The following is a 21,382-nucleotide window of genomic DNA, read 5'->3' on the forward strand; positions in this document are numbered from 1 at the left end:
CTTTAAAACCCCTATGACGGGGCAAGTCTCCTCTGACTGATCGAGCTGGAGACGTAGTGATCATGCATTGGGCTGCAAACCGCAAGGTCTGTACTTTGAAAGCACCAGTGCCCCCTCAGGAGGAAATGGCATGGAAGGCAACGACACAACTTTAGAGGGACCAACCTCTTCAATTACCAAGGCTCTCAGGAAAATTCCAGTGCTAATATTGTCCTGTGCTCTGCTCACCCATGCATGTGGGCTGGAACTGCCAAGATCACGCCAGTTTCTGCGATTATAAAGTTGTTAGGTGCCGTCAAGTAAAGCGGCGATGGTAAACCTTTCTCCCTCAGCGGGGAGTTAGAAAGCAGCAGGGACAGAGCAAAGCATACAGCAGAGTTGGGCACAGAGTCAGCACGGGGGTTATGCCATCTGACTCATCAGTAAGGTCAGTAAGCGTGGTGGTTATATAATTGTCAATTTAGGATTAAGCATGTAGGGGTGGAGCCTAGCTTGTCAATCAGGTCATAGCCAATGAGGCTTCTGTGTGGGCATAGCCTTCCCCTGGGGATTCTGGGAATTCCAGTATTTCCTCCTTGGAGGTGGGAGGCTCTGCTCACACCCGAGGAGACATAGCAGCTGACAAGACAACATGGACCCACCCTGATGCAGAGACCCCTGACAGTGCTGAGATGTTTCCAGTGCCACTGGATCCAAGGACTTTCTACCCACCGGCCTGTGATCTTCTACATTCGGCGTCATTGCATGTGTATCGGGAGTCTGAGGAGGACTTTATAGATTGGTATCAGGCATATGGGCTAATATCAGACTTAAGGACTTGATCTGGACTGGGCTGGGATGTTTTCTCAATGTCCAATTGCTCTCATATATAAATCTCTTTCTTATACACATATGTGTGTCCATGGATTTGTTTCTCTAGTCTACCCAGACTCACACAGTAAGACTCATCATCTGGATCCGGTGTAAAACTGGGGAAAGGCTTCACCTTCACAATGGCCTTCAATTCAGGAAACATCAAGCGTTCAGAACCATACACACAAACCAAACCCACTGCTCCAACAAAAGAACCAGAAAGAAACAAGCAACAAGCCAACTGAATACAAAAGCAGGCCCTGCTATTGGACAGCACTGCTCCTAGTCGAATGGTTGTTCTTGTAGCGGTCAGGTGCTGTCACCTTGGTTCTGACTCATGATGGACCTATGTGCAGCCGAACAACATACCACCCGACTCCACCATCCCCACAATTGTTAGGATTGAGGACATTGCTGCAGACACTGTGTCAGTCCGTCTCATTGAGCGCCTCTCTTTTCGCTGATCCCCGACCAATCATGCTGTCCTCCCGAGACTCACCCCTCCGGGGAGTAGATCTAAGGTACAGAAGGCTAAATCTTCCCTCTCCCGTCTAAGGAGCATGCTGCTGTCCCTTTGCCAAGGCCGATGTGCTGTTTTTCTGGCCACCCATGACATATTCAGTAGTCTTCGCCAACAGCATGATTCACATGCATCAGTTCTGCCCCGCTCGTCTTTATTCATTGCCCTGCTCTTGCATGCATATGAAGTGACTGAGTTGTTATTCTACCTGATGGACTGAGCCCATCTCTTTCCGTTACACGTGGCCAGGTGTCCAAATCCGGCTCAGGTGGGAGTGGTACTGTCTATAAGCACTGGAAGCAGACTTCGCAGGCGAAGGGAAGACTCGAAGGAGACAAGGGAGGGCCTCAAAACTAGAGGTCAAGCGGTAAGCCACCGGGGACTTGGGGACAAGAGAGACTGCTACAGTCTTTAAGTCAGAGTTTACTAGAGTGTGGGGCCCAACCACATGCAGCAAAATCATCAGGATGCAGATTCCTGGGCCCTAAGATAAAGCCATTGCATCAGAATTGCTGGGTTTGAGGCCCACGAACCTGTCTTTTAACTAGTGCACAGAATTTCTGGATCTATGCCTTTTCCTTGCCAAAATGCCTCTGCAATGTAGGTAGCAGTATAAAAATTAAGATGCCAGTTCTCAGCAACTGATGGGGAAGGGAGTCCCCACTCACCCGTGTCCTTTCTTCATCTTTTAAGACTTAGCAGAAGCTGTCTGCACTCCTAAGTATCATCATGGAATCCCATTCATGGACTTTCTCGCCTCCCTTCCCCAAGGCTCCTGAATGCCCACAGCACATTTCACAATGCGATTCCCAGGCACTGCTGCTGTTCCAACTCAATGTAAAGACCCAGATCCTCAAACTGGGTCACTGGTAACATCATGATCAATGGAGAAAAGACTGAAATTCTCAAGGATCTGGTCTTGCTTGGATCCACATCAGTGCTCACGGAAGCAGCAGCCAGGAAATGAAACCACACATCATGCTGGGTAAATCTGCTGCACAAGATCTCCTTAAAATATTGAAAAGCACAGCGATAGCTTTGAGGACTAACGTGTGCCATGGTATTTCAAATTGCCTCATATGCGTGTGAAAGTTGGACAGCAAATAAGGAAGGGCAAAGAAGAATAGATGCTTTGGGATTAGGGTGCAGCAAAGGGTATTTAAAGTACCACGGACTGCCAAAAGAAACAACGAATCTATCTTGGAAGAAGTACAGTCAAATGCTCCTTAGAGGTAAGGATGGGAGGCTTCATCTCATGTACTTTGGACATGCTGTCAGGAGCATCCAGTCCCTGGAGAAGGGCATCATGGTTGGTAAAGTGGAGGGCCAGCGACAAAGAGAAAGATCCGTGACTGATAGAGTGGCTGCAACAATGGGCTCAAATACAAGCACAAGGACTGGGCAGTGCTTCATCCTATTGTCCACAGGGTTGCCAAAGGCAGAATGGATTCAATAGCACCTAACTACAACAACAACAATAACAACAACAACAACTGTTGTTAAAGGAACCCCACTGGTGCTGCCAGGCCAGCATCTTCATTTTCCTGAGGCTTATCAAGATTAAGCATCTGACCCAAAATTAGACAGCTGTAGATGACAGAGTTCGATCTTACAGCCAGGACATTGAACTTCAGAAGCTATGGTCTGAACTACGACTACTTTTGCCCAGCATGGTGCTCTCAACATTCAAGATGCTCCATACGTACTCGCTGGGCTTAACTGCAGCAAGGACACCACACACCCTGCATGCCCAACCACTGCTAGGCCCCGCCCTCGCTCACTGTGGATACGGAACAGGTGTGTGGCTATGATCTGTGATGGCCGGCTGCCCCAGGAGGAGTTAAATAGCATTCATTCATTTCACTTTTACTGAGTGTCTACCATTTGCCACACTCAGTGTGAAGTCCCCGTGTGTACGGTACAGAGCAAGCTGAGACAAGCTTCTGCTCTGGGTGGGAAACTATCTAGTGATAAATATACATATAACTCCAGACAGTGATAAGGGAATTGGCCATGAAAGGAACGGGGTCCAGGGAGAAAAGACACGTGAACTAAGACCTAAATGACTGAAAAGGGCTTTTCAAGCAGCGGGCACAGCAAGTGCAACGGCACTGTTGTTAACTGCCGTCAACTTGGTTTCGACTCATGGTGAGCCCATGTCACAGTGCCGAGCTGCCCCATAGGGTTTTCTAGGCTGCAATCCTTATGGGAGAAGCTTCCCTGATCTTCCTCTTGTGCGGGTGCTGTTTCTGCTCGCGCTCTCTCTCTTTCCACCCGCCCCCCACCCGCTCTGTCCAATGAAACAATCTCTCAGCGGCTGAAAAAGGCCGCACCACCCTGACTCTTTGTCAAGGTCGGCGAGGGAGATTTGATGTGACTTAAAAAGAGTGGTCTGCCAAGTTTTCCAGAGGAGCCACCGAGCAAATGCCTTCCTACTTCCCCCTGCTGTTGGGCGCCACAGGCTACAGATGTTGCTGCCGGAGTTCAAGTTCCTTCAAGAATGAATTGATGCCAAACCAACCATGTGGAAGCACGTCTCTGTGATCGGGGCCAGTGCAGACAAGCCCCTCTTAGTCTTGGTCTCGTTAGCATGCTTTCAAACACAGAATACCGTCATGCCATGGGATAAAAACTGTTGAGGTCAGGACTAACGTCAAATTTGAAACAAAACTCAAGTGGACATCACCCCGAATCACTGAAGCCTTGCCACAGGTTTACAGGAAGGCCGTCCCACACGAAGCCACAGCTTTGCGATGGGTCACACATTTTGAGGAAGGCTGGGAAGATGTCAGAACCAAGAGAGAGGACTGTCAACCTTAACAGGCGAAGACATTGTCATGATGTCTAGACTTCGGTGGAAGAAGAACAAAGAATGACCATTAATGCAAAATTTACTGAAGCTGGGGTCTCACAGTTTGGCATTTTCAATGCTAAACCAAAGCACGCGTTTGGCTTAATGACACAATGCCAACACCAGCGCTCAAAGAGCAGTTAGCTCTAAGAGTAGCTCGTGTCCTCAGTCTTTTAAGCAAGACGGAAGGTGATGAAGATCACTTCCAGGGAAGAGTCGGGGTTTAGCAGTGCGACCCAGAAAGCAAGGTCGAAGCAAACGATCCAAGAGGATCTGACGGGCCAGGTAAATTCAAGGTACAGAGGTCAGCTCAGGAGGTTCCGATAACTTTTGTTTTTTGAGGTAGGGGTAGTATTTCAAAGGTAATATTCATAGATTTTCTCAAAAGACACAGGACAACCCTGGTGGGGGGGTGCTTATTACTAAGAATTTTAAAGAAAACAGAAAGTGGTATTGGGAAGAAAAGGGCCAGTAAAGTTGGGCACAGGACTTTTTACCCATCATGACAATAATGCAGCTCCTCATTCTTCCAGGGTAGCCAGGGCTCTGCTTTGGCAATTTCCCTGGAAGACCTGACCCCATCCACCCTACAATCCTGATCTCGCTCCTTCAGATTTCTTTTGGTTCCCCAACTTAAAGAATAACGCAAAGGCAGGCTTACAGTTCAAGTCCATTAAAGATGCCCACGCTGCTGCTTTGCTGTGGTGTAAACCAAAGAACAGAGAATTCCTCAGGGAAGGGGTCAAGTACGGAAACACCTCTTCGAGAACTGTAGAGACCCAGATGGAGACTCTCCCTAGAAACAATAGCTTCACATTTTTCATTTTTGCCTAAAAGAAGTTTCTATGGTCTCGTAACATTATTTTTTACTGACCCTCATATAAAAAAAAATTCCAAGATTGCAGCTTGAGTATAGGTGGCAACTCAATGTGAAGAAAACAAAAACCCTCACAACTGAACCAACAGGCAACATGACAAACTGAGGAAAGACTGAAGTTGCCAAGGGTTTTACCTTGTCTGGCTCCACACATCAGTCACAAGATAAGACAATGCGTTGCACTGGCCAAATCTGCTACCGAGGACTTATTGAAAGTGGCGAGAAGCCAGGCTGTCACTCTGAGGACTGAGGTGCACCTGACTCAAGCCATGCTATTGCCCATCACCTCAGAGACATGCGAAAGTTGGGCACGGAATAAGAAAGATGTAAGAATTGATTCCTTTGAATTTTGGTGTTGGCAAAGAATACTGACATGAAAATACTGTCGACTGCCAGACGTACACACAAACCTGTCTTGGAAGCAGTACAGTCAGAGTATTCCTTAGAAGCCAGGAGAGTGAGACTTCATGCCATGCACTCTGGACATGCTGTCAGGAGACACGATGCTTCCCTGGGAAGGACATCCTGCTTGGTAAAGTGGAAGGACAGAGAAAACGAGGAAGGCCCTGGGTGAGGCGGACCGACACAGTGGCTGCCACCAGGGGCTCAAAGAGGAGCAAACTTGCAAGGAAGGTGCAGGACTGGGCAATGATTTGTTCTGCTGTCCACAGGGCTGATAGGAGTCAATACCAACTTCATGGCACCTAACAAAACGTCCAAACAGGCTGTAGGCTGGATCCGCCCTGTAACCTTCGGACCCTCATTTGAGAACTGGATTGGACTTCTCAATGTATTGAGTGTATCAAATGCAATGTATCAAGTGAGTCCAGAGGAGGCCAGAGAGGCCTGCGCTGAACTGTGGAGGTTCAGAAAATGGAAGTCATTCTAGAGCAAGTGCAGGCTGCTGCTGGAGAATTTTTCGAAGGGAGAAGACACGGTGTGATCCACATGTATCGCCAATCACTATGGCTGCTGTACAGAGAAGAGGTGAAGGGGGTAAGAAGTTAGAAGGCTCGTAGAAATGCCCAGGTGAGAGGTAGCCTGGAGTTGCGTGGTGGGCAGAGACCTGACTGAAGAGGTTAAAAGGGTCCAGCCCTGGGAAGACCCCCACAGCCCCATACAGCCCACGCATCTTGGCTGGTCCCTGGTGAGGATGTTCCTCTTCAGCAAAGGAAGTCCGGGGTAACCTTCCTCGAGCTTGTGAACCCCCTGTAACGGGAAGGAATGGGCCCAGCTCCTCTCCACTCTTGATGAGTGCATGCCAAGAACCAATGCTAACGACTGGCACGTGGATTTTCCAGGTATCACTAAGCATGTTGCTTCGAGATGACTAATGTTCCTGAGAAGGCGGCTGCTTCTCTTTCCAGTTACTGTCTCGGGTGCTCACGCTGAAGTGGACGGGTTCCGAGTAGGTTGGCGAGGCTGGTACTGGAGTTTTTCCGAGTAGTGTATCTCACATCTATTCCCCCTGCACAAAGTCCGCAAAGTGACTGAGCAGCGGCCCGTCCCGGCACAGGCGGGGCCTGTGGAATCCAAAGGCTTAGAGGTTAATCATTCAGAAACAACAGACCTTCTGCCGGATGTAGCCCCTCCCTCTTTTTTCAGATTCATTCTTCCCGGCCATATTCCCCTCCCCCACGACACACATACCATGCATGCCCACTCATTCTAAACCTGAGCCTGGGCAGCTCGATTTTCCAGGTCTGCCAACAGAATGTAACAGCTCCGAGAAGCTACCTTACATAGCCCTTAATCAAAGTCCCTAGTAGAAAACTAATGAGAGATAGAAGAGGGGAAAACACCTCCCTGACTAACAATCCTCTCCCTCCCCACCCCCTAATGCTTAGTTTCTCCTTTAGGGATAGAGGAGACGAATAGGGTAGAGGTAGCCTTTGCCTCTAAAAACAATCCCTAATAAAATGTTCTCCGTTGAACCAATCTGGAAGGCAGGTGAGCCTTTCATGTAATTCATCATCTGCAGTGGTAGCTCAGCCCAGACTGAGTGAGTGTTGTCTTTCTCACCCCCCACCCCAGTTTGATTTTGCCTTTTGCTCTTCAGGGACTGAGAAAGTCCATTGGCCTTGCTAGTTAAAGACAAACCGCGTCAGTGAGCCCTGCCACTGGCCTCCAGAAGCCCACAGGAAAGCTTAGGTAACAGCTCTAACTTGTTCCACCCAATCCCTCTCCTCTCGCACCAGGTCTGCGGATGGACTTGTTCCACCCAATCCCTTTCCGCTCGCACCAGGTCTGCGGATGGACTTGTTCCACCCAATCCCTCTCCGCTCGCACCAGGTCTGCGGATGGTGCCTGATTGCTGGGGGAAGAAGTCACAGAGCCTTCTTACCAAAGCACCCTGCTGGGAAGGAACAGGATTAAAAATAAAATCTTCTCAGTAGCTTTTATTTTCACCTGTTTAAACCTGTCCTCTTTCTTCTTTACCTCCTTCACTTCCAATCACTGAAACTACTTTGAAAGGGAAACTCAAACATGTCAGAAGCTAGGGGAAGGTCATCACCCAGGGTCACACACTGCCTGGTTCCACTTCTGTGGAATATCTACAGTAGGCGAGCAGATGGAGATCAGAGGTCATTTGTGGGGATCAGGGGTGTTGGTGGGGGCTGGGGCGGGGAGGAGGGTGTCTCACTGCTTAAGGCACACTGAGCTGCTGTTAAGGGTCATGGAAAAATTAGAAAATGTATAACTGGAATGGTTCAAATGTAGAACCAATGTCACCGAATTGCAAATGACAACTGATTTGTTACTGTTAGCACAACTTGAAAAAAGGCGGCTGCTGGTGTAAAATGGCAGCGATTCTTTGGAAAGCAATTTGGCAGTTCCTCAAAAGGTTCCCCTGCGGGACCCAGCAAGTCTACCACCAGGCACATACTCAAGAGAACGACAAACCTATGTCCACACACAGCAGTATTATTTACAATGGACAAACACACTGCAAACAACCCGAAGTCCATCAGCTGACTGCCGGCTGTGCCCTAAGCGTCTTTCTCAACATGTGGTGTACTTTGTCGGCGGATTTTTTTCCCCCAACACCTTTAAGGTAGGTTTTGTTACTGCCTTGATATGATGGGAGGTGAACTGAGGGACAGGAGGTGAACTGAGGCATATTGCTCAAGTGCACACAGGGCAAGTGGTCAAGCCAGGACGCAAGGTGGTGACTCGCATCAGAGCTCAGGATCTGCCGTGCTGCCTGGAGGCCTTGGCTGCCCTGTTCCTGGTCCTCTGTGTATGCACCTGGAGGCTGCCCGGCCAGAGGGGAGTGCACAGCAACGTGCTCGTCCTGCCAGGGGCGCTCTGTCTCCATCGCCCTGGGGCTGGGGAGGTCGCCACAGAAAATGTCTGGTCCCTGAAACCAGGCAGCTGCTTTGGCTTCCTCCTTTCAGCAAAACAAAACAGACCCTCTGCCTAGGGGCCCAGGGAGAGGAACCTCACCAGAGAACTCCATCTGTGGAAAACTCAGCGAGAAGAGAATTGGGTGCTTTCCAGCTTCTCGATCTTACTCTTCGGGTTAAAAAAGAGTTGCTTTGGGTGGTGGTGGTGGTGGTGGTGTGTGTGGGTGTGTGTGTGTAAAAAGAAAAAGGTGTATTCAGTACTAGTGCCTGGCTCTAGGAGGCAAAGGCACGACGCCATCTTCACACCAGGATCCCGGAGCGCAGGGTGGCCTGTGAGCGGAGGTTTGACTGTGAGACAGTCTACTTCACACTGGCAAAGTTAAAGGGAATGACAGCAGGGACAGAAGTGGGGCTTATTGGTCCCAGTGTTGTGATTTGCTGTCCAGTTGGGCCCTGACTCATGGTGACCCCACATGTGGGGACTGGAATGAAATGCTGAGGAGTCCTGTCCCGTCCCCATGATCAGCTGCATGAAGGCCTGTGGTGAGCCACACGATAGACATGAGCCACCCCCCCACCCCCCACCATGATAGACAGATGGGGGCAGGGTGTAAGGTACACTGATTGGGAATCAGGCGAGAATTGTACCACTGAGCCACCTAAAACCAAACCCACTGGCGTTGAGTCTATTCTGGTGCCTCCTTGAACTTGCACCTGGGGCAAGTACCATCATGCTTGGGGGGGGGGGGGAGTGCTGCATCTATAGGGTTCACAGACGCTGCTTGGGGGCTCCTGTCCCCTTTCAGTGGCATGAGCTAGACCTGGCATACCTCAGATATGCCCAAGAGGACAAAGGCCCAGCATATGTGGTCTCCTGGGCGTCCACCCCGAGCTTCTGGCCACTCCTAGCAATGCTGCTGTCTCTCCCCGACTCTCTCTTACCCTCTGTCCAGCCCCCAGACGCCCGGAGCCACTGCCAGGCACTGGGCTGGGTCCCGGGCCCTTGCCAGCACCTTTTCATTTACTGCCCACAACCACTCCCCTCCCAGCTCTGTCTCTCTCAGCGTGAAGACGAGGCGGAACTGTACCTCCCGACTCTGGGCAACGCCTCTGGGGTCCTGCTACCGTCCTCTTACTTTAGGAAAGGCAAGTGAACAAACAACACACGGACACTCCTTTTGGCTCTTACCTATCCACTTGCGTTTCCCTCTAGGTAGGAGTCTTTGAGAATGCCCCCCTGCTTTTAAAATCATTTTATTGGGGGCTCTTACAGATCTTATCACAATCCTTGCAGACATCCATTGTGGCAAGCACATTTGTTGCCATTATTTTTCAAAACATTTTCTTTCTACTTGAGCCCTTGGTATCAGGTCATCTGCCCCCTCCCCCCTCCCTCATGAACCCTTGATAATTTATCTTTTTTTTTTTCATGTCTTACACTGACCAATGTCTCCCTTCACCCACTTTTCTGTTGTCCGACCCCCTGGGAGGGGGTTAGATGTAGATCATTATGATGTTTCCCCTTTCTCCTCACCTGGCCCTTCCCTTCCTGGTATTCCTACTCTCATTATTGGTCCTGAGGGGTTTATTTGTCCTGGATTCCCTGTGTTGCAAACTCTTATTTGTACCAGTGTACATGTTCTGGTCTAGCTCGATTTGTAAAGTAGAATTGGGATCATGATAGTGGGGCTGGGGTGGGGGTGGGTGGGGTGGCCGGGGACATTGAAGATCTAGAGGAAAGTTGTATGTTTCATTGGTGCTATACTACACCCTGGCTGGCTCGTCTCTTCCTTTTGGCCCTTCTGTAAGGGGATGTCCAATTGTCAACAGATGGGCTTTGGGTCTCCACTCTGCACTCCCCCTCATTTACAGTGATATGATTTTTTGTTCTAGATCTTTGATGCCTGATACCTGATCCCATTGACACCTCACACAGACTGGTGGGCTTTATTGCTTCTCAGCTAGATGGCCGCTTGTTTATCTTCAAGCCTTTAAGATCCCAGATGCTACATCTTTTGATAGCCGGGCACCATCAGCTTTCTTCACTACATTTGCTTATGTACCTATTTTGTCTGCAGTGATCATGTCAGGAAGGTGAGCATCTCAGAATGCCAGCTTATTAGAACAAAGTGTTCTTGTGTTGAGGGAGTACTTGAGTAGGCCCAGTGTCTGTCTGCTACCTTAATACTTAACATATAAATATATGTACATAGACCTATTTTCCTATTGTTACATGTAAATATATTTAAATATGCACAGGCCTGTATTGAGACCTCTATAAATGTCCTTTGCCTCCCAGTTCTTTCCTCTATTTCCTTTTACTTTCCTCTAGTCCATCATGGAGAGTGCCCCTTATTGATCCCTCTCCCCTGCCTCAACACCTCTCCAGGAGGGTGTGGGAAACTCACCCTTCTCGAAGAGCGTGCCTGCGGTGAAGGAGAGCTCCGAGTCATGCTCAGCTTTGCAGGCGTACAGGGCTTTTGCCGTCCGGAATGGTGTGCTGTGTGAAAACAGGAGTTAATTGAGCATTTTCCGCCGAAACCGCCTGAAAGCCCCAGACATTTAATCTCTCGTCTTCCCTTTCCCTGCAAGGTACCCCATCCTCTCTGTGGGGAGAGTCTGACAAAGCAGCCAGATGGCAAGACATGAGGTGGGAAAGTTGCAAAGGTCACAGGAGAAAAATGAGAAATGTTCCGAGAAAGGTTCTAAGCTCTGTGAGGGCACGCTTCTTGCTAGGCCACCTCATGCCAGGTGACAACGTTACCTAGGAGTTGCAGCAGCTGAAGAGGGTGCAGGCTGGCCCCCGTTTGGGGAGCTGAGGAACCCTGGGAGGAGGGAGCATGAAAGGACTTTCAAGTTCTCTACAGAACCGCTCTAAAAGGCTCTGCTGACAGTGGCCAGGCTCAGAGAGTCACCCAGGGGACATTGTGGACGCCCGCACTCCTGGACGGTGCTTGCTTGCTTGCTTCTCAATGGGCTGGATCTTCCTGGGGAAGGACTGCCGCTCCGTAGCATCAGGGAGGTGTGTGTGTGTGTGTGTGTGTGTGTGTGTGTGTGTGTTGTGTGCTTACAACCCATGTGTGGATTAGAAATGAGAGATGACTTTGTCCTGTCCTCTCATACCCAGTGAGTGTCAATAACTATCTTCCTTGTGCACTAAAATCACCGGGGAGGGGTGTGTGTGTGTGTGTGTGTGTGAGTGTGTGTGTGTGTGTGAGATGTGTGCTTACAACCCATGTGTGGATTAGAAATGAGAGATGACTTTGTCCTGTCCTCTCATACCGAGTGTCAATAACTATCTTCCTTGTGCACTAAAATCACCAGGAGCTTAAAACATAAAAATGAAGCTGTCTGAATCAGGTCTTGACTTACACATATCAATATGGGCACTCAGCAGTATTTTGCAAATGCTCCTCCAGCAATATGCAACCAGGGTAACGAGCCGTTGTTCTAGAGTCGGATAAACGACCTTTGCTATAAACGGTCAGATGGCGCATATGCTCGGCTTTGCAGCCATATGCTCTGTGTCATGGTTACTCAATTCTGCATCCCTTGTGGCACAAAAACAGCCAGGCACACACATGTGTGTGGCTGTGTTCCAGTAGAGCTTTATTTATATATTTTAAAAAAATGGTAGTGGGCTGGATTCAAGCCCCAGGCCCCAGTTCCCTAACCCATGTTCTCGAGGGGGATTTGGACGAGCTGGTAAACCCTGTTGCCCTCTGTGGAGTCACTAGCCATCCACATCTCAAGAGCCCTAAGAAAAATGCCCATGACTTCTCCGCGGTTGGCCCTCATTGGCCTAACTGAGCTTCCTTCCCCTTTCCCGAGGCATCTCAGAAAGTCAGGGAGGCCCCAAGGGAAGATTACAAACAACTCCCAACGACATCCTCCAGACTAGGAAGTGACTCAAAGGGTGTCTTTTTTCTCCTTCTCTTCTTTGGACGAATTCAGAGCTCTCAATGAGCCAAGGGTGCAAACCTTTCCATGGAGGGCTGACTTCTAGCGGCTAAAAGGAGACGAAAGTGAGCCCTGGTCTGCTCTCAGGAAAGCCTGGACAGGCCAGATGGGCCAGGCGTCTTGGGGCACCATGGGGCTGCTAATTCTTGGTGTCCCCGTGTGCAGCTTCTCGTTAGGAAAGAGCTATGCATGGGTGGAAAGCTAGCCCCGGCCAGGCACCTACACTTTCAGCCTCCGTTCCATGACAACAGAAGGAACATGGCTTGGACCTTCTGCCGAATGGCCAGAGGAAGCGACTCTCCAAACCATGTGTTTCTGCTGCGATGCTGCGAGGTGCTGGCCAGGTGGGAGACAAGGAAGAGGAGCCGCGGGGAATGGTGACAGGAAAGGAGAGGCTTGAGGTCTCAGTAGCCCCAGCTGGCAAACAGCTCTTCCTGTTTTGAGATCAGTTCCGGTCCCGGGTGGTCATCCTGTGAGCTCAAAGACCATGTCCATGTGTTGGCCAGCAAGAGGCAAACTCAATCTCTCTCTCCTTTTTGAGGAGGGCGTTTGTGGTGAAAAGTGCAAAAACAGTAAGAAAAAACCTTACTGACAAGTGAGTGGGTCTGCTGAGATCAGGACGAATCCACGCCACAGGGTCTGAGAGACAAGGCTTCAAGGCAGCATTATTGCTCCTTGAAGGCGGGGTGGGGTGGGGTGGGGCGGGGTGGGAGGGTGAGGAAGAGAAAAAAGCAGATCAGGGAAGGGGGACCTGGAGGGTGAGGAAAACCACCTTTTAGGCAAGGTTCCTTGGCCTGGGTTTCCATGGGGTCATTCATTAACCTCATTAAGGAAAGGCAACGGGACAATTTTGGGGCAAGCCAGGGAAGGCAGCTGGGGCATTTGGCAGGCAGAAGACAAAGGGCATGGTCTCAGGTGCCTAAGATGCCTTTCCCAAGGAGAACCTTTCCACTAATACGCAGCTATGGCAGCACAGCCGGAGCAATGAGGAAAGACTGCGTGAAAGGGCAAAGGTCAGGGAAGGGTCTGGCTTTTCTCACAATACAAGTGCCCGACCCCCTAGAAGAGGGGTTTTTCTACTGATCCCCTTCCCCGACCCACACGGGAGATGACACACAGCTGCCAGATAAAACGCAGAATGCTTAGTTAAACTGGAATCTCAGGTTAGTCACGAGTCATTTTTTTATAAGTATGTCCGAACATTGGGACATACTTATACCAAAAAAAAGAGAGAAATTGTTGTTTATGTACAATTCAAATTTAACTGGACATCCTGGGTCTTTATTTGGTGATTCAGACAGTCCAACCCAGGGCAAAAGCTTTATCTTCTTAAAAGTGTGTGGGCCCACGTGTCCTGTGTCCCCACAAATGGCACAGTCCTGCTCAACAGCCATGAGAAGTGTGTGTACGGTAGGGTTCCTACTAAAACAGACAGAGCCTGTTGGCAGAGAGCGTGTGTTTGTAGGTTTTGGCAGGGTTAAAAAAAAAAAAATCCCCACCAAGCATCCTTGCTGCTCTGGCCCTTGGGCCCCCTATCCCCCCAGGGCCCCTCGCTCGGGGCCCAGAGGGCTGGGGGTGGTTTCGCTGGCCCAGCCACAGTGCCCTTCAGAGCTCAGCGGGGCCTCAAGGGCAGGGACGAGCTTGGATCCTGCTGCTTGTTCATTTTTAATTCTTCCCTCTGAGCCTGGCACGAGGCCAGCAGGCACTCAGAGGAGTTTCCCTCAGATGCCCCTGCAGGCCTTGCAAAATGACGCCCCACTTTGCCACTGTCCTGGCCACACGGGGGAAGGGCCAGCTGGATGGGTGAGTGGCAACAGCCTGATGCCTCGGGGACCCTTTGCCGTGGCTCCTGTGCAAAGGCAGGTTACAGGCCTGGGTCTCTCCTGGAGGGTGCAAGGGACCAGGACAGGAGCTGTAAAGGCCATGTTCCCTCGGTTCCCTTTCCTGCTGAGCTGTAAAAGGCATCTTTATTCCTGAACTTGGACAAGCATGAAACATGGTTCTCAGAGGGGAGAGGAAGCCATCATTTCCAGAGCAGGCATCATGCAGAAGTTCACAGGGACATGCATTAGGTCTAATTATTTATTTTTAAAAGCTCCTTCATGTTACTTTAGGGGAAGGCCCAATCCGTATGCCTGAATGTGCGTGGCTGCATATTGCAACGGCAGCCCTGGCAGTCCCTCTGAGGGGCAGCATCCCTAGCTGTGCTCTCACTGCATTCAGCTCAGCAACAGCCACTTCCAAGTCCCCCTCCCTCTGGCTATTTCCTAGGGGCAGTTTCCTAAAGCGCTCAGAAGCACCAGAACTCAGAGGTGCTATTCTAACAGTGGCCAGAGGGGCAGTCGTGAGTAGCCATGACCCCAAGCACACTAAGTGGGGAACTCCATTGCTACCACCTTCCTTCAGGGAGAAAGAGGCGGTGTGGCACGGCGGTAAAGAGTTCCAGGCTCAGAAACCCACACCAGCAGTTCTACCCTGTCCCATGGGGCCACGATGAGTCGAAATCGGATTGATTGCCATGAGTTTGGTTTGGTTTGGTATCCCTGTCAACCGGGGAGCTGGAGGGGTAGCGCAGTTAGAGACATTTGGTAAACATGTAGGCCGCACAGCTCAGAGATACCAAAAAGAGAACACTCTCCCTGGTGAAGAGTCTATTTTCATTTTTCAGTTGAAATGATTCAACTGTCTTGCATTTCTGGACCCATTTTGTTCAAGGGGCCAATACATCGATGCTTTTATTCCTTTTATATGGACACGAAGGACCTATTGTCCTAATGCCCACGTCGCTCTCATGACTGAGCGGAGCATGTTGGCCATTGGAGAGTGGGCCCTGGGTCTAATCATGAACGTCTTCTCAGGTCCAGGTCTTCAGGGGATAATCAAAGACTCACATCCCGTACAACCATCCATACCATATTCTGGTGACCCCCAAATTAGTGTCTCCTGATATTTCTGTGAAATAATTAGACAATCATTTGAATGTCGGGGAAAGATCTGTATTTTCACCTTTTTCCCAGGGCGAGAAAAACAGAAAAGACTGAAAAGTTCTCCCTCTTCCCTCCCTGGACAAAACCAGGTAGAAAAACCCTCGTGGACTAGACCCGGTTCTGGAGCAGGAGCTGCCTGGGAATGTCAAGTTGAGGTTCCCCCACCATTTGCAGAGGGGGGTGTGGGGCTGAGCTCAAGACCTCCAGGGCTGTGCACTTGCTCTCAGCCTTCCTTTGCTCTAACAGGGTTCAGGCCATCCTTCCGCCTGACAGTGGGATGCAGTGACGGGTTCCAAAGTGTCTTGACAAGAATAAAGTAACACGTGCATCTATATGACTTACATGGGCTTTAATAACATGGGCTTTTCAGTGGGCTGGCTCCACATTTTAGTTGTCTATGAGCAGAAAGTAAGTTCCAGATACACACATGCTTGCACCCGAGGCAACGGAAAGGTTCTATAGGCTCCTGTCATAGATTTAAATAGTTTCTTCTCCCCCAAAAGCTCAAGTGCAGCATCGTGGCCTTTAGGTCAGGCAGTCACAAAAGCAGAAAAACACGATGACATGGTCCTTGGGGAGAGGAACTTGGTCAAGCGGCTCGCCCTCAGGAAGAGGTGTTGCCCTACACGCATGAGCTAAGGACGCTGACATGGGAGGCAGAGCCAGGCTGGGGAATCGGATGATTCCCGGAGCGTACAGAGGCATGGTCCCGCAAGCCAGAGAATGGCTTCAAAGAGAAAATATTTCAAATCTCGGTCCCTTCTTCTCTGTGCAATGGTCACCTCTCTCCCAGCAGGTCTGGTCTAAGCAACTATGTGTCAGTGGTCGTGGCCAAGGACCCAAAGCCCCAGATAAATGCAGCCTGATGAAAAGGAAGGATTCAAAAGGGCAAGCGTGTGTCAGCCAAAGCCCCCCTCGCCCCCCAAACACACTGACATCGAGTCAATTCCGACTCATCGTGACAATACAGAGGGTTTCTGAGTCTGTACATCTTTCTGGGTGCAGACAGATGGAGCGGCTGGTGGGTTTGCTGACCTGGTGGTGAGAAGCCAGTGCCTAATCCACAGTGCCACCAGGATGCTCCAAGAAGTTTGTCCGTTATCTTTCAATTCCATTTTCACATGAACTTTTTAAATCCCCTTCGTACTGTCTTATACCCCTGCCTAGAGAAGGACCAGAGCAGGCGCCATTCAGGAGCAGGGCTCCTCCCCGGGCTCCATGCACCTAAGATTAAAGGGGTGAGTAACGCAGGGGTGGGCGAATGGTCCTTGCTGGCTTTGACCAGAGAGGACAGAGCCACGGCGAGTGGAGACCAGCCCCCTGGTCGTCCTCCATGGGCTTTGGATCAACAGGAATGATTCGCAGCCGTGTGTGATTTTACCTGGAGTCTTCACGGACCTCCTCTTCTGGCCTGTCTGAAAGCAAGCTCGGGGTTGGATGGCAGGGGACAAGCTGACGAGGAGGCTGAACACTGCATGAAGAGAGCAGCAAGCACATGAGAGCACAACGGCAGCAACAGAAACCCGCACAAACCCTGCCACAGACCTGATGGGGGATGAGTCGCTGGACGCGGATGAGGTGGGCATAGGGCTGGATGGCGCCGAGAACATGGGCCAAGATGGCGAGAGGGGTGATGTTGGGCTTGGATTCGGGGGGCTGCAAGACATAACAACCAGAAAACTCGTCAGCACGGAGGGAAACCACGAGGGGAGGACAGGAGGCGCATGGAGGCCGGATGGCGGAGAGCGGGAGCCCACCAGACAAGCATTGAGACCCAGGGACGAGTGGCCACTGCCAAGTCACATTTCTCCAGCATAAACCGTCACGTCTTCCAAGTTTATGCTTCTCAAATTCCTTGGAGCATAAACATGTCTCTGTGTTTTGGACGGATTGCTTTCAAGGTAGGAGCTCCTTCAGTCACGGCAAATGTCCATTTGGCCAGCAGTGAAGACTGGCCCGAAACCATGTGCGTGTGTGCCTACGCTCCTGTCACTTGGATGGCCTCTGCTCTCGGGCAGGACTAGCTTACATAACGAGCCTTCCACATCCACTGTCCTTTTTTAAAGTTGTGTCTCAGCAAAAATGACACCATCCCCCCGCCCCACCCCCCTGGGCCACACAGGCCATTTGGCCAGAAAACAATTTCCTGTTTACATTTTTTCACTAAGCGGGCTTGGTGTGGCCGCAGAACCAAAGCACAGCATTAGGAAGACGATCCACAACGGGCACGGGGCATGTTCCCAGGAGTGGGCTGCATGGACAGGCAGGGTGCCGCCGCCCAGGGCTGTTCCTGGGCCTGCCCTTCCTCTTCCACCGTGATTCTGATGCTTAAGAAAAGAGACCCAGAGGAAGGGGGGGAGGGGGGGCTCGAAGTGAAACCTTAAATCTGTCTACATTGTCCTTTGATGGGTAGCTGATCAAAACCTTGTAAAGAAAAGGTTGAAATGACTCACTAAAATATGGTTTGTGGGTCTTAATGGGTCATGTTAGCCTTTTGATTTATTTCAATGAATCATACTAACAAACACCTTAGCAACCCTGTAAAATACGAATACGTCACAGATACTGCTCACACCAATGGCTGAGACAATGTAGAAACCAACCCTCCACAACAGGACCTACAGTCCCTGCATCTTAACTGACAGCTGGGGTGTTGGGGCCAAGCACTCAGTGGAGGTGACAATGATGGCAATTCAATTCGGGAGCCACAGGCTTTCCAAACGAGTGAGATTTACCAGGATCATATACATGTTCTGCTTGAGGGGGCATCCCAACTACAGCCACTACTGTGGTCCTAACTGAAGTGCCCACTGAAACGCAGTCGAAGCCCACCCAGTGAATCCATCAGCTAGCCTCAGGCTAATTCAACGTTTATGAAAAGCCAAACCCAACCCAACCCACTGCTGCCAACACCACAGGATAGAGAACTGCCCTGCGGGCTCTGCGCGCTGTACATCTCTCTGAAAGCAGACCGTCCCAGGGCAGCTGCTGGGCTCCAACACCCACCTGTAGGTAAGCAGCTGAGCACTTAGCCGCGGTGCCACCAGGGGTCCCTATAAACCCCATCGGGGCCGAGATTTTTTGTCTGATGTATTTACTGGCATATCTCCAGTGTGTAAAATGAAGCCTATCATTTGAAGTATTCGAGAAATACTTGTTGAATGAGTACATTTAATGAATGCCATTTACCAAACTCACAGGCATTGCTATAGTTCCTATTTCACAGATGTGCAAACTTGGGCTAAGCTGAGGCCTGCCTGAGGATATGCACCCGGGCCTGTGGGTGCCAGAGGCTAGGTTCCCACTCCAATCCTCTGGGACCTAGCTCAGGGCTCCTGCTGCCACACTGTGCTGCCTCGGGGGAAGCAGGGCCCTCTCTGCCCCTCTTCGTTTCTGGGCTGTGAAAACTTTACAGACCTGGCCTTGCACCAGAAGCCTCCCAATTACCGTTCCCTGAGTTCCTAGATGTCTGCCTTCTTGACAAGGGAAAGACAGAACACAGCAGCAGGCGGACTCACTAAGGCTCAACACACTGTGAGCCCCAACAGAACCCACTCCGACTGCCAGTATTCTCTCTGGTAGAGAGGCACAGCAGTCAGGAGTCATACAATAAAGAAAAATAAATTCAAAGACCAAGCCTCCTTTACCTGTCCCCTCTGTCCTTCCTCCTTCCCCTAGTGGTTAACGCACCAAAGACTAAGTCCTGAGAACCTAATACGATCAGAAAAATGAGGGGAATAACAAGTAGCTCAGCAGGGAAAAGCCAGGAGGTTACTTTGAGGACTAAGGTCCTCCTGACTCAGGCCATGGAATTTTCAATCGCCTCATTGCACATAAAAGTTGGACATTAGATAAACAAGGCCAAAGAGGAATTAATGCATTCGAACTGTGCTGGAGACGAACACTGAAAGTACAGCGGGCTGCCGAAAGCACAGACAAACTCCTCTTGGAAGAAGCAAGGTGAGTGCTCCTTAGAGGCACGAATGGTGAGAGCGTGTCTTACAGACTTTGGGCAGGTTGTCAGGAGAGAGCAGTCCTGGAGGAGGACATCATACTCAGTAGAGGGGCAGCAAAAGACAGGAAGGTCCTCAAGGAGATGGACTGACACAGTGTGGCTGCTACAATGGGCTCAGCCATAGGAACCCTTGTGAGATGGCACAGGATGGGGTAGTGTTGCATTTTGTTGTGTGTGGAGTCCTTATGGGTCAGAAGTGACTTGCTAGCACCCAACGGTGCCGCCCTGCCGCTGCCACCACCCATGTCCCTGGCTGCAAGATGCAGCGCTTACTACACACACACACACACACACACACACACGCCTCTAACATAAGAGAGTAAGATTCCTTCGCTGAGGGCTAAGTTCATTGATCATTAGTTTGATTCTTATTCTCACTTGACTTTGGCAAGTCCTGGAAGTGGTGCGTCCTTTGCTGGGATCAGGTCTTGGTTTTTCTTTCATAACTGCTCTTGTAAGAGAAGGCCTCTTTTCTCAGTCCCTTCTTCACAACTCCATCCAACTAGATAATGGATGTTCTAGTGGGCAAGGCTGCGCAGCAACTTCTAACTGCGGCCCAGAATGCTGACCACGGACAATTCGGAAGTGCAAGAGAGCAGTCCAGAGGAGAGGCCTGGACCCATCTATTCCTGTCCTCTGATCAGTGGTTACCCAGGACAATTAAAAAGTTCGAAGACATTTTATTTCCATTTATTTTTTTTAAATGGCTTTTAGAAGTAGGAAACAGCTCCAGCTTCTTATCCCATCTGCACCAAGAATTCTGCCTCTGGCTGAAGGCATCGTTGGGAAGCTTGTCCATGAACGCAGCACAGGTTCTACATGCTGCTCAGGGGCTCCGCTCTCGCAGGGTTTCCCGGCCAGTAGCAGACGGTGGAAGGTATCTGGTGAGTTGCTGGGAGAACGCAGAAAACCCATAACTATCGTAAACTCTTACTCTTTAACCCCCATGTCAACTGCCACTATTCACTGCAATTTTAAATAAAAACGAGGGTTTCTCTGGTGCTTCCATCAGAATCATCATGCTGGTAGCTGTGGCTGCTAAGTCCATCCAAGTGCTTCCCACTCACCGTACTCCATGTGTGATGTATAATCCACGTGCCCCTTCCTCATTCAGGGCAGCCACTGTTGCCAGTCCAGCCCCTTCAGCTGTCCTCTTTGGGGCTGACTCTCTACTTTTCCAAGCATGAAATCCTTCTCTAGGAACTGACCCCTCTTGATAACTTGTCCAAGTGCACAAGACCAAGCCTCCCCACCCTCACCTCTCTGGAACCGCCAGGCTGGAGTTCACACTTCCGGCCACCCGGGGCATCTCCAATATTCCTCTCCAGCACCATAATTCCAACACAGCAACTCTTCTTTGCTCTTCTGCAAGCCGTGCCTAGCGTTCCCACGCATATGAAGCAATTGGAAACACCATGACTCCAGTCGGGCACACCTTAGTCCTCAAAATAACTTCTTGCCTCTTTGACATTTTAAAGAGGTCTTGCACAGCAGATTGGTCCGTGCACTATGCTGTTTGTTTCCTGATGGCTGCTTCCATGAGCACTGTGGATCCAAGTGACCTGAAATTCCTAACGCCCTCAGTCTTTTCTCCCTGTGTCCTGATGCTGTTTACTGGTCCAGCTGTCATGAGTGCCGTACGTCGAGGTATAACCCTTAATGAAGGTTTGGCTTTAGTGTGGCATTATGAACAACCTGTAGTGTGCAGATAACACAGCCTCACTTGCTGAAAGCAAAGCGGACTTGAAGCAGCCGTGGTCAGTTTCCAAAAATGACTAGTTTACAATGCATTAGCACTGTGTGTGCTTAGTGCATTAGGAAAGCGCAGACTGCAGGAGTTCTCGAGTTTTCAAGAGACAGGTGCGATGCTGCCTTTTGTTTAGGTGTGCTTCTAAAAGAGTCAGGCTGATTAGTAACAACACAGCTGAACAGTTCACCTACCAAATATGATACAGCACTTCACGAGAATGTCT

The 21,382-nt window shown here is 50.2% G+C and overlaps 1 protein-coding gene across 1 annotated transcript in view; it reads right to left on the reverse strand.

Annotated features, from left to right (window-relative positions):
* Nucleotides 1–21,382, reverse strand: part of ARHGAP26 (Rho GTPase activating protein 26) — a 529,711-nt gene that overhangs the window by 8,347 nt on the left and 499,982 nt on the right. Inside the window, exons 23-24 of the mRNA XM_013005615.2 lie at nucleotides 16,940–17,050; nucleotides 10,856–10,947 (exon numbers count right to left, since the gene is read on the reverse strand). Coding sequence (XP_012861069.1) covers nucleotides 10,856–10,947; nucleotides 16,940–17,050 — 203 coding nt within the window. The remainder of the gene's footprint in view (nucleotides 1–10,855; nucleotides 10,948–16,939; nucleotides 17,051–21,382) is intronic.

Source organism: Echinops telfairi, unplaced genomic scaffold (assembly GCF_000313985.2).
Source record: "Echinops telfairi isolate 266 unplaced genomic scaffold, ASM31398v2 ScPeMD7_7469;HRSCAF=8507_0, whole genome shotgun sequence".
NCBI lineage: Eukaryota > Metazoa > Chordata > Mammalia > Afrosoricida > Tenrecidae > Echinops > Echinops telfairi.